Below are 12,900 nucleotides of genomic sequence, written 5' to 3'. Positions count from 1 at the left end.
CTGGAATGCACCCCCTCCTTCCTGATAGCCTTGATCTCCCACATCACCCTCCTCCTCGCAGATACATTCCAACACAGTCTTCTTGGACTCACGGCTCCTGCTAGAAGAGCAAGTGGCAGCCATGGCTAGGAGAGCCTTTGCACACCTTCGGGTTATGTGCTAGTTGTGCTCATTCCTGGACCAGGAGGCTTTGCTCACAGTCACTCATGCCCTTGTGACATCCTGTCTGGATCATTGCAATATACTCTACATGGGGCTACCCTTGAAGAGCATTTGGAAGCTTCAGCTGGTGCAGAATGCAGCGGCATGGGACTAGGAGGTGTGCCTTCTCTACCATTGCCCGTGCCCTCTGAAACATTCTCCTTCCAGTGCTCCATTTCTTGGTTATATTAACATCTATGGTTTTAATCTTTCTCGGCTGATATATATATATATATATATATATATATATATATATATATATATATTTGTATTATGTTTGTACTTGGTTTTAATTGATTTTATTATTGTTTGCCACCTAGAGTCACTTACTTGAGATGGGCGGCCATGGAAAATGAATGAATGAATGAATGAAGTGTAGATAATAAAGCCTCCAATTAGGGTTAGATGTATCATTAGACATGATAGCATTAAAAACTGGCCATGCTGAGCTATTGAAATGCTCAGGTCATTGAGAGCTAGCCAGAACAAGTAAGGTTGGACAAAAATTTCTCCTCATGAATTAAATATGCAGCCAAGTGTCTTCTCTATGAGGAAGTCAGACAAAACAGCCATGCTGCTTTATATCAGGAGTGAGCTTTTAGAGAAGTGCAACATTGACAATTGAGACAAGAGCTGCTCAGCAAGGGATTGCAATCTCCCAAGGAAGCAAGTCTGTGAATGATTTGAACAGGGCTGGCATCCCAAGGTGAGGAAAAGGTTTCCAGTTCCAAGATTACCTCATCAAATACCTATATAATGCTTAAGAGAAAATGAAAGTCCTTAAATAACAACAAGGTTTCTTTCTAGAGGCATCTAAATAAGAGGGACTTGAGTGTAAACAGCTCAGTTTAAACTACGCTATGAATAAAATAGTTGTCATCATAGGCTACCATTAACTGACATCTATCTATCTCTTCACATTACTCTATATTCAATGCTTGATAGGTCACATTTCAAGTCCTGAAATGATGAGGCATATTGAGTGGAGAATTTTAGGTGAATCATCCTCAAGGCAAGAATAAAGAAAAAAGCTAAACTGCTGGTATATTAGTCTCAGTGTACGCAAATAAACATAGACATTTGAGAACTAGACATTTTAAAAACAAAGTGCTAAATAGCTCCTGCTTTTTGGAAGAGACTATACCAAAATCTTACTCCCTGAAGTCTATTGATTTAGCACTACAGTATGTAGATGAGGAACATGCAACAGATGCCCTCCTCACTGCCCTGATAGCTTGAAATTCAGTCAGTTCCAGCTTGCTAGTGATCAATGACAAGACATAGTGGGAATTGTAACAACACCATCTTTTTCACCTACTTAGTCCCAAATGGACAGATTAGCCTTTGATGTTACATGGACAGAATCCATATTCAAAACCCCACAGAAGCAAAGCTTTTGTTTGTTTCTGAGTTCCCATCAGATATATAACAAAAAAACTTACAGCTAGTTTCAATTTGGCCAAAACACTTGTCAATATTGGGGACATTTCCCTAGATGTCTGGCTGAGATTTGAATATGGTATTACTTAGCTCTTGCCTTGGTGTGCCCCATTTCTATACCTCGCTTTTTTTTTTTTTTTTTGCTCTTTTGTTGGCATAATGGCCTCCTAGTAGTAGAACATTCCAGATGCCAGACTTGACATGTCTCACCTAAAGCTCACCCCAGACAACCTATTTTTTAAGCTAGAACTGTACCTGAAATCAATGTGAGAAGAACCAAGAGCAACTATATTTAACACAATGAAAATTAAATTAAGGTACACAAATGTCCCATGTATTTATTAATTTTCTCCTCCTGACTCCTGCTAACATTAAAAGATGCAGTTCTGTAGCAACTTTGGAGGGGCTTTGAGGTGACACCAAAGACTTTGGGGGCTGCACGCAACCTTGAGATCTCAGGTTTTGCATCCCAGCTTCAGAAAGATTACTCATGTTTAGACTTCATAGTCTAACAACAGCTCTAAATCCTCCTTTTCATTTCTTGTATATAAGAAATGTATAAGATTTTGGTATAGTCTCTTCCAAAAAGCAGGAGCTATTTAGCACTTTGTTATCTGAAACCCTTTAACTGGAGATACCATTGATTGAACCTCTTGATGTGTACCAAAAAATGAAAGTAAATTTGTCTCTCCTGAAATGAGCTAAAAGTGACAACTTTTTATACTATAAGCAAAGTTCTTCTACCTCTCCTGCCTCACTAAAGTGGTTATTTAGTTAATTTTAATTGCAGTATTATTCCTGCCTGCAAGTTCTACCACCCATGGCCATCCAACCAATAATCTGAAATATAATTTTCCATTTCCTTAAATTATTGATAGCAGGATTATTTTAAAACGTTGAAATATTCTGAGTTCCATGGTAATCAAAAGAAGTGGGTGTATAAAAAAGAGATGAAGACCAGACCCTTATACTTTCTCATGAACCAGAGTAACACACTAAGACTAACACATATGCTGGATATGCTCCAATATATCCAAATGGAAACAGGAAGTAACTTTTAAGTGAGAGTGTGTTTTGAGTTATAAACTAATTAAACTGATCTTAGTGGTTTTCAGTATTTTTTTCTCTTTGACATTCATTAATTGTCTATAAGAAACAATTAGATTATATTGGAATTATTAGTTTCTTCTTCTCCAGTAAATATTTCTAAAGTGACATTTTGTATGGCTAAGAGACTTGATTTATTAATCATCACTGAAAATGTTAGTTTTTTATGAAATGGTCAAGTTTTTTATATTGAAAAGAAATAGACTTTACTGGAATTAAATCCATAGTACTTGAGTCTCAGATGTATATCCCCTTGCAGTTATCTTGAATTACTTGTTTTTGTGCAATCAAATTCCCTTCATTAACCCATTGTTTGAATGGATATTTCTTAACGGTATTATGATTGCCTTCTTTTAAAATTCGAGTTGAAATGGATATAGCCCACCAGTTCCTACTTAAGTGAAATATTTTGTAGGGTATTTCCTTAATGCCTTTTCTCTACTTATTTGGAAGTTTGGATCTGAAGGGGAAGCCTATACCTTAACTAACACTAGGTAGCATATAGTGAGGTCACCATTAATTATCTCACCATCTTTAATGAACATCTATAAAGGATAATTAATCGCCCACTCTTTAGCAATTCAGATATACAAAGTAGATTATGCCATTTAAAAAACATTTGAACAAAAGAGTTAGACTACTTGAGATTTACAATAATTGTTTCAGCTTCACTTGTTTAAATTTGAAGATACAATTTGAAGATACAGATACAAACTCCTTCTGTTTGTACAAAATGACAGTCGGGTCTACATTTTTCAGAATGTAGAATTTTTCATGGTAACCAGAACCTTTTGGGCCAGCACTGCAGTACAAATACAGTACTGTGCAAAAGTTTTAGGCAGGTGTGAAAAAATGCTGTAAAGTAAGAATACTTTCAAATATATATATTGTAATTGTTTATGTTTATCAATTTACAAGATAAAGAAATGAAAGGCATATGAGTCCTCAAAAAGATTTTAAACTATTGAGACAGTAAGATGCACAAGATTTTACATGTGTTTGTTGTCATAGATTGCTGTAATTAGTGTTCTTATTCCTGAAGACAATAATCCAAAGGCCTATAATATTTATTTAAATTCCTGATCTACTTATTACCATTTACCACCAAAGTTTGAAGAATAGAAGTACTAGAATAAATACTAGAAAGGTTGGGGGAACTGACACTGAGCAAACACGGGAAGGCTAACAAGATAAATGGATTTTCAAATTCTAATCATTTTAAAAAGGACAGAAAAATTATCTTCTCCAGTGGTTACAGAGGATGATACTGGATGGGACTGAAAGCAAGATCAGAGAAGGAATTGCTAATACTCACTTGAACTATCTCCTGAATGGCAAGATGAAGGATTTATGCTAGCTGTACAGACAAGCTATTTCTTTCTGGGACTAAAAGGGGGTGAGCAAGGAAAGACAGTAACAACTCCAGAGGAGGTGCCTTAGGTATTGACAGTGGGAACTGTGTGTTCCTTCTCCATTCACTTCCTTCTCATGGGAGCCTTTCATTTCCCTTTCATCCTAGCAGCTAGGCCATACCTATAAGTACAAAGACTGGGAAAATAGGGAAGAGATATTTTGTATTCAAGTCCTTCATGCACAAATAATTCTGAGAACCACTTCCTGAGAGGAGGCAGCCATAGATCATCCCAGGGTCATAATACTTGTGCATGCAAACACATTTCTGAAGGATGATTCTGCTCCAATACAGGATTTTCTACAGTATGAGAAGAAACCAACAAGCAGAAGAAGCCACATTCCAAGCTAATGCAGAGAAACTATAGTATACTCACGGCTCCACAATGAATAGGAAAGGCGACAGTTTACTCGTCGATAAAACTGTTTGTTTATAGGCCAGAGGATTAGTGTGCATAGTTGGATGAAGTTAATGATGAAGCCACTCACAACAAAGACAAACCCAATCAGGAGGTGAACTATAAACTGGGTCTTCAGAAATGCAATTTTGCCCATGATAGTCCCTTAGTAGCGCTTGCAAGGTCCTTCACTCAGAATAACAACCCTACAGAAAGAAGGAAAGAAAAATATTGCTTAGCAAATGAAATGTTTGAAATCTAGGGAATAAGGGGGGTGGGGAGGAGAGGGGAAAAAAAAGACACTGAGAGTTCTACTTCATGTAGCAGCTGGGGAACCATAAAAGACATTTTTGTCACCAGGCCAATTCCATTCAGGTCTTCTCTGGCTGTGGGTCAAGAGATGGTTAGCACTCTGTGTTACAGACTCATTTCCAAGCAATAGTAATAGGAGCTTTTGCTATTAAATGACAACCCAATTCTAATATACTTCATAGTAAAATGGTTTTCCAAAAGTCCTAGCCTCTGAAGCCACAATATAAAAAAAAACAATTTTGCCTAGGTATGAACAGGGAAATAAAAATGCCTTGTTTTTACACACAAATGCTGATCTTAAAATGCCTTTGAAATTGTAAATGATCAGCATTGGCTCAAATTAAGAATATACAGGACTGGCCTGTCAGTTCAAGGACACCTAGGCTTTTGCCCTGCATTGAAATACAAATTTCAGTTCCTTAAAAGGGAATAGAGTATCTGCAGTTCTTCCTTAGCTCTGGACAGAGGTGTCTCATAAACAGGCCCTGGCAATGTGTTGTTTCTACCATGTTCCCATAACACTACCTTCATCTTGTCTCCAGCACATGAGTAGAGCAGGTTTAAGTTATCCTTGGCTGTATTCTTATTCTGACACCATCCAAGGGCAGCCTCATAGCATGTAAAATCTGTTAGGCTGTGTCATACTTGATGGTGGAGGGAACCCAGGTGACAGAGAAAGAATAGGGATCGACAGTAGGGTTAGCATATTTCATGTGAGTATAGTCTTCTAACTCCTAAGTACAAGTGGATAGCACTCTAACTTGGAATACTGGGAGTAAGGGGAAAAAAATGACCACAGGCTTAACGGATGATGCCTTGGCACACTTCTCCTCCCCAAATAACCTTTTCTCAAAACTGATTGGTACCGAAAGCAAAATGCTCTCAAACAGCAGGATGGCTTCATATCTCAGTAGTTTAGAACTAAATGTAACCTACATTTGGAATAATATTCTACACCAAAGTAATCCAGCTTTTGGGTCAAGAAAAACTAAATCTTGTGAGAGTTTGTATATTTTTAAACAGACTGGAGTCCCCTCCCCCCTGCCAAAAAGTATACACGCTAATAATTGTCCTTTTTTAAAAACTCCCCCAAGACTCCCTGTTGGTTTTGTTGCATCAAATACAGCCTCTGGAGAGTGTACTTTTCTTTCTGTTGCAGAAGCAAAAGAAAGTAACCACTGATTTTGTGTCAGGGAGATAATCCAGTGATCAGAGTCCCTAACATGTTTAGTTATTCCAGAAATAAGATTTGACATTTCAAATGCTAATATGACATCTCCGCTGTGCCACTTTCTCTCACAGGACAGAATCTGTTAGCTTAAAAGTATTTCCATTAATGTCAATACTGCTCAAATCAAATTATGACGGAAGCCTAAGAGCTTGAGCATTTGTAACCATACATTAAGATGTAATTTCTGAGCACCTTTAAGGATTAGAGCTCATGAGGCAGGAACCAACATTACTCAGTTCAGACAAAATCATTATACAGTATAAACTTGGAACTTCTGACTCTTAAGACTGGGAAAAGAATTACCCAAAATCTACTTTCTGAGTGTGAGAAAAAAGACGTAGGATTTAAACCTTGGGGCTCCCCTCATATCCATCCATCCATCCATCCATCCATCCATCCATCCATCCATCCATCCAATTTCTATGTGCTGCAGAGGGGTTGGCTTTATTATATATGGTGAAGAAATCTGCTGCCCTTGGATGGACTGCGGCTCCCATAATCCCTTGTGACTGGTCATGCTGGCAGCTAAGGGCTGCTAGATACTAAAATCTGTCACAAAATCTGGACAACTACAGCTTCCTCATCTACATCTTATAGCCATATCACTTGGTCTTCAAATTTCCATACAAGAAAACTGCTAGAAAAAAAGCAAGTTTCTTAGGAAGTGGTAAGACGACAGATTCAAGAAGACAGATTCACTCTGCTAATGTTATATTCTGTAAATGAGAAGGACAACAAGCTGATATGAAAATGATACCTTCTTGGATTTGTACAACAGCAGTAACTGGCAACTTAATTCTCATGCCTGCTGCATATCAGGTAGATGGGCTAGTTGCTGTCCATTCTTGCTTCCCAGCAACACGGAACAGAAAGTGGCACCTAGTAGGAGGAAAGGTCTGTACACCTGGGGGTGGCTTCCAAAGTTGCCATAGTGATTTTCAAAGACAAATGTCTATGCTAATTATCTACAATAGGTTGTTGATTATTTTAAAACATTCATGATGCAAATTTGGCTTCCAGTAGCCATAGGAATAATGCAAGCAAACCATGGAGACACAGAAACAGTGATTAAGTTATACCAATTTATGAGGGCAAAGTTCTCTGCCTCAAAAATATATCAGAACAAGTAAGGAAAAAGAAACAACCCTCCCCAAAACTTTCATCTTTATCTGTGGTTTCAAAAAGTGGTATTTTCAAAAGATTGTCTTTGCTTTCTGTCTGTACTTAAATCATTTGTACAAAATTTTCCTGTGTTTCTATGGTGAGCAGATAGAAATAGGAGACATAATCACTGCAGACAAAACATGAAGTTGCCAGAGATCTCACACAGGGGATGGAAAGCAGAAGTCTAGAAGAATGACTAAAACTATGCCAAAATACTGAAACATACAGTCTATCATCTTATGCTTCCATTATTTTTTGTTTCTGCTCATTCCATAAAATTCAGAAGTTCAGCTGTCCTTGACTTGTATCTAACCCATAGGGAAGATTAGTTGAAAAAATCAAAGTGCAGGAACATTGGGGAACACTGCTCCATATAATGCTGGAGTTCTTGATAATAAGGGAAATGAAAGTTGAACATATTTTTTAAAAACCAGTTTCTAACGAACTTATAATAATGATAATTAAAAATGCACAGCAAATAAAACTAAAGGGAAAAGGAGCTCAAGATGACAAGTGTTAGAAGACGCTAAAAGCGCAATCACAAACAATCCCAATGAGGGGAAACATGGAGGACAACTGAAGAAGTCAATATATCGATACAAGAATTTTAGTGAAAATCTGAAGAAAAAAAGAAGGATGCATACTGAAGGTGAAATGAGGGACAGGCTACCAAAAAAGAATACAAAGACATCGCTTGGAACTATATAGCTGATGTTAGGAAGAAGGCAGTTCAGAATGAGCTAAGGTTGGTGAAGGATGGTAAGGAAACTCCTGGATGCTAGGACATATTCCCACAAGACCAATCTTCAAAGAGTGGAAAAACTATGACTACAAATCAGTCAGTGTGACATCAATACCTGGGAAGATTTCAGAGCAGATTACAAAGCAATTATCTACAACCACTTGGAAAACAATGTGGCAGGTCAGCATAGATATACCAAGCATTTTTGGGGGGGGGTGTGCCTTCAAGTCAGTGTTGACTCCTCGTGCCTGGATAAGTCCCTACAGTTTTCTTGGCAAGATTTCAGAAGTGGTTTGCCATTGCCTTCTTCCTAGGGCTGAGAGAGAGTGATGGCTCAAAATCACCCAGCTGGCTTTGTGCCTAAGGTGAGACTAGAACTCAGAGTCTCCTGATTTCTAGCCTGATGCCTTAACCACTACACCAAACTGGCTCATACCAAGAATAAGTCTTGACAAATTAAACTAATATAATTTTGATGAGGTAACCTCTGTAGTATATTTGCAAATTTTAGTAGTAAATTTGCAGATGACACCAAACTGGGTGGGATAAAACCCTAGAAAACAGAAATAATGCACAGGGCTGAATGGAAAACACCTGGGTTGCAATGGTCCTGCGAACAACATAGTAGGCTGCATAAACTGAAGTACTGTTTCAAATCACAGAAAGTAAATATTCTACTTTACTCTGCATGAGTCAGACCCCAGTGCATCATATTTCAAATAGGATTCAGACAAACTGGGAAAACATTCAAGAAAGGCAGTGATGATAATTAAGACCTATGAAGAGGAATGGATGGATTTGCTTTTGAAAGACAAAACTTGAGCAGGAGATGATATGATGGTACTCTTGAAATACCCCAAAGCAGAGATGTGCTGGAGGGGTCTGGTGGGGATCATGCAAGGCCCTTGTTAACTTTGGGGGGATAATCTAATCTAATGTAGCAAAAATAGTTTATTAATTAGTTCCTCTTATCCTGCAGCTTTTTTCAAGGTGATGCCTCTTGTTTTGATATGGCTACCAATCAGACTTGTTACCTAGATTCTACAGGAACTGGGAAAGGCCCATTGTGGCACAAAGAGGATTCCCCTCTACCAGCCATAATGCCAGCCCATGCTTTCATTGCCTAGTAACCCCTGTGCTTACAACAGGGCTGCAGCTGACACAACCTGATACTGCTGCTTCATACTTTATTGTCCTTTTGAGAGCCTCCAGACTCATTTCTCAGTGCTTTCTTCCTCTGCAGTCTTCTCTCATCAGGGCAGTCAGCTCAACAAGAGCAAGCTAATTCCCTCCAGCCACTCCAGTTTACCCAGGAGCCAGCCACTCTTCTCACCTCCACCAGTACCCTCATTCCCCTTCCCCCCCATGCCACAGAAAGCCCCTTGTTAACTAATTGCCAGCACATCCCTGCCTGAAAGGGCGTTTCACAGAAGGTTAAGGTTAAGAGCTCTTCTCTATCATTCCAGAATGTAGGACATGGAACAATGGATTTATGTTACAAGCAGGCAGATTCTGATTGAACGCTAGAAAAAACACTCAAAAACAGTATGAGTTGTTCAACAGTGGAGTCAATTATCTGGCCAGGTGCTAGGCTCCCCCTCACTAGTTGTGTTCCAAATAGAGGCCAGGGAGATATGTCATTGATGCTTTAATTTGGATTTCTGCATTGAACAAAAATTGGACTCAGTGACCAATTTGGGACATGCTAACAACGAGAAATTCTGATTGTTTCAGAGAACAGTGGTTTTTGTTCTTAATAATAATGAATTCTGAAGACTTTTTGTAGTCCTTTCTACCTTTAATTGCACTATTTTGCTTTAAGTAATAATGAAATCAGTCACCACAAGATTTTGACTGTGTTCAAGAATCTGACACGTTTGTAAATTTTAGTATTATCCTTTCACCTACTTCTCTCCACATTTTTTGTTTTTATAATTTTATCATAAAAGCAAACCAAGACAAATAGTATTCTTAAAAGTGTAGGTGAAAGGATAATACTGAAATTTACACAGTTGCCACCATTCATGCTATATAAGACAAAACCCACCTCTGCACTGTTTATTGGGAGGAAAAAGTAAAACGTTCTCCTGACTCAGCTTTTTCCCTTTACTATACCTAGCCAAGCAATCAAAGCATGGAACAGCTAAATTCTCTGTCAGAATGAAAGTACAGAATCAAAAAGAAGATATAAATCTTTTATTACATAGATTAAAGCCAAGGAACTAAAGAGTTGAAGACAATGGGCAGAAAGGGAAAAAGAAATTATGAACTTATTAGAGGCATTAATTCTGCGGCAACTATTCCAGGCAGGAATACACATCCACACAAAAACACAATTAGGAGTTTGGATACCAAAGCGCAGCTCAGATTAATCCATAAAAGAATGAAAGGGGAAAAGAAAATACCAGGATTACTACACACTTTAACCAGCAGCTATTCTTCCAGGCAGAGAGACATATCCACACACATGCTTATTACAGGTAGAACAAAACAGGACTCAGGATACCATGGCGCAGCTCAGATAAATCAATAAAGTAAATCAGCGAAAGGATCCTGTCCCACAACTAGCTCCACTATTCCCTAGATGGCTATTTTCTTCTGCTTCTCCAACCCTGCTCCAAGTTGGGGTGGCTTTCTTATCTGGCTGAGGCTAGATGGCCTCTCTTCACGTGGTGGAAGATAAAAAAACAAAAGGCAAAATGGAGCTGCCATCTGCCCCTTTAAAAGCGGATCTGAGAGAGGAGGGGACCAGCCATTCCTGAGTGGTCGCCCAGAGTCTGAGTTTCCCTGGCCTTTGACGGTTTCTCTAGATTGGCAGGACCAGTTTAGGTTTCCTTGAACTGTTTTGCATCCGCAGCTTTGGGGAATAGGATTTGACCCCCTTAACTGCAGTAGCACATTCCACATTTATAATAAGGTCTCTCTCTTAAGGGAAAAGAAGTTGGTGCATATAATAAGATACAATGAAATCAATTAGAGCAGGGTTTCCCAAATTGTGAGGCGTATCTCCCTTGGGGAGGTGCAAGCAGAATCCAGGGGAGGCATGAAGAACCTTTTAGTTGTATATTCTTACAATAAATCCTCCTTTCTGTATTGTTTTCATTGTTTATTTGTGTTCATGTTGGTGTCTGGATTTTTAGGGGAGGTGTGTACATTTAGATTACACCAAAGGGAGGTGTGATGGCAAAGAGTTTAGGAACCCCTGATTTAGAGGAAAATGAAAAACACTCTGAGGAAACTGCCAGGAACGTCTAAGAATTGGTATATAAATATGCCAATCATATATCATGACCTCAGGAAAAGTAGGCATGAAGTCAGAGCACCCCACAAGTTCACCTTTATCAGCAAATGGGGCAGCAACTCGTAAACGCATGCCAACATGAACTCCTCACATACATATCTGCAGTTACCAGATGGCCAACTTGAGAGGCCAGCAAAACATAGTAGTTCATGTCATTTTAGAAAAAATAACATGGGCATTGTTAGACTACAGGTATTTGTTGCAGAATAAGCTTCTATTGGGAGGAACTTTGGGGCATTCTGGATGGGTCCATAGCAGTTGCTTGTTGGAGAAAAGTTGTAACTTATAAGCAGGCAAATCTAAACCTCTCTCTGGGAGGCCAAATGAAAAGTCACTTTTTGCCATCCCCCCTTCCAGTTCTGTTGGCTTTTTATTTTCCTGTTTTCTAAGATTTTCTTCTTTATTGGTATTATTGGAAGGAAAATGAATATATCAACAACACACCCAGCAAACATTTTCACTTATTCTAGAAATCTGTTTTGAGCAAATAGATCTTTGAATCTGCTGTATCAAGACTTTCCAATTTCTGCCCTTTTTTTCTTTTCCCATTGTGATGCTACTACAAAGAAGAAAAGATGACTGGCTTTTCCTCTACCATTTCATGCAGTTTCCTAAATGCAGATCTCTCTCCCTGCCTGCAAAGAGATAGATCAACAAAAACCTATATATCCTCATTTGCTTTGCATAAATATTAACAAATAAATAGGATTATACACAGTGTGTGTGTGTTCTGTATATTTATATTCACTGACTTTTTCTTAGCTTTGTTTTTTTTAATTTGTATTACATACACACAGAAACAGGAAACATCAGCTTGAAAGAAGGTCAGTACATTTCCCTATTGCCCTTTTCATACATATTACTCTGCATTTGGCACTGGGACCTATGCTCAAGATTCACTAGCTAGCATGAACATGTCATCTGTAACATCTAGGTCAGTGTTTTTCAAACTTCAACTCTCAGAATTCCCCAGCCAGCATGAAATAAAAAAAGAAAACATGCATAATTAGGCTGGTCTTTGACTGTAATAAAGTTTTGATTTGATTTGAAATATGCATGATGATAAATTTGAAATCCCATGAAATGACTGTAGACACTAAATACTATTAATAAATAGTTCAACACACTAAGGTTCTTTATAATTTCCTATGAGCATAAGCCCATTTTTCTCCATCCCTAGAGGTATTTATGTTTCACATAACCTGTAATGAAAATAGAAAACAAACAACACCCCCCCCCATAGTTGAGATGCCAGAGGTTAGGAGGGAGAATGATGAGGCACTCCCTTGAAAGTCAGACAGTGGCAGCAGGAACCAGAAGCTACTACCCCAGGTTAGGGGGTGGAGCCAAGGTATAAACACCTGGAAGATTTCTGGAACAGGAAGTTTGAGATTTCTAGCTATATCCCAGTGGGCTTAGCTCTGTTCACTATAGTGTATTCAGAACTTTCTTTCCAAGAGACTGAAGGATTACTTGTGTGAAGGATTATTTGTGCACATACACATACAAACACACTCTCATTATTTTTCTTGATTTAACAGTTATACTACTGATGGACAAATAGGTCATATTTTGGAGTTTGTCGCTGCAATCA

At 38.4% G+C, this 12,900-nt stretch overlaps 1 protein-coding gene across 8 annotated transcripts in view; it reads right to left on the bottom strand.

Annotated features, from left to right (window-relative positions):
• The window catches only part of AGPAT3 (1-acylglycerol-3-phosphate O-acyltransferase 3), an 80,097-nt gene that overhangs the window by 12,358 nt on the left and 54,839 nt on the right, over nucleotides 1-12,900 (bottom strand). For 7 of the 8 annotated variants that reach the window (XM_088144717.1, XM_088144718.1, XM_025165497.2 and 4 more), the window contains one exon: nucleotides 4,536-4,762. The exons of the other annotated variant lie outside the window; for it this stretch is intronic. In XM_088144717.1, the coding sequence (XP_088000843.1) occupies nucleotides 4,536-4,713 (178 nt within the window). In that variant the 5' untranslated portion in view covers nucleotides 4,714-4,762. The remainder of the gene's footprint in view (nucleotides 1-4,535; nucleotides 4,763-12,900) is intronic. 8 annotated transcript variants of the gene reach the window in all.

Source organism: Python bivittatus, unplaced genomic scaffold, assembly GCF_059951505.1.
Source record: "Python bivittatus isolate LINGU-HERP-01145 unplaced genomic scaffold, Pbiv_v1 ctg000350_np1212, whole genome shotgun sequence".
Classification (NCBI taxonomy): Eukaryota; Metazoa; Chordata; class Lepidosauria; order Squamata; family Pythonidae; genus Python; species Python bivittatus.
This window is presented reverse-complemented; position numbering and strand designations above follow the sequence as displayed.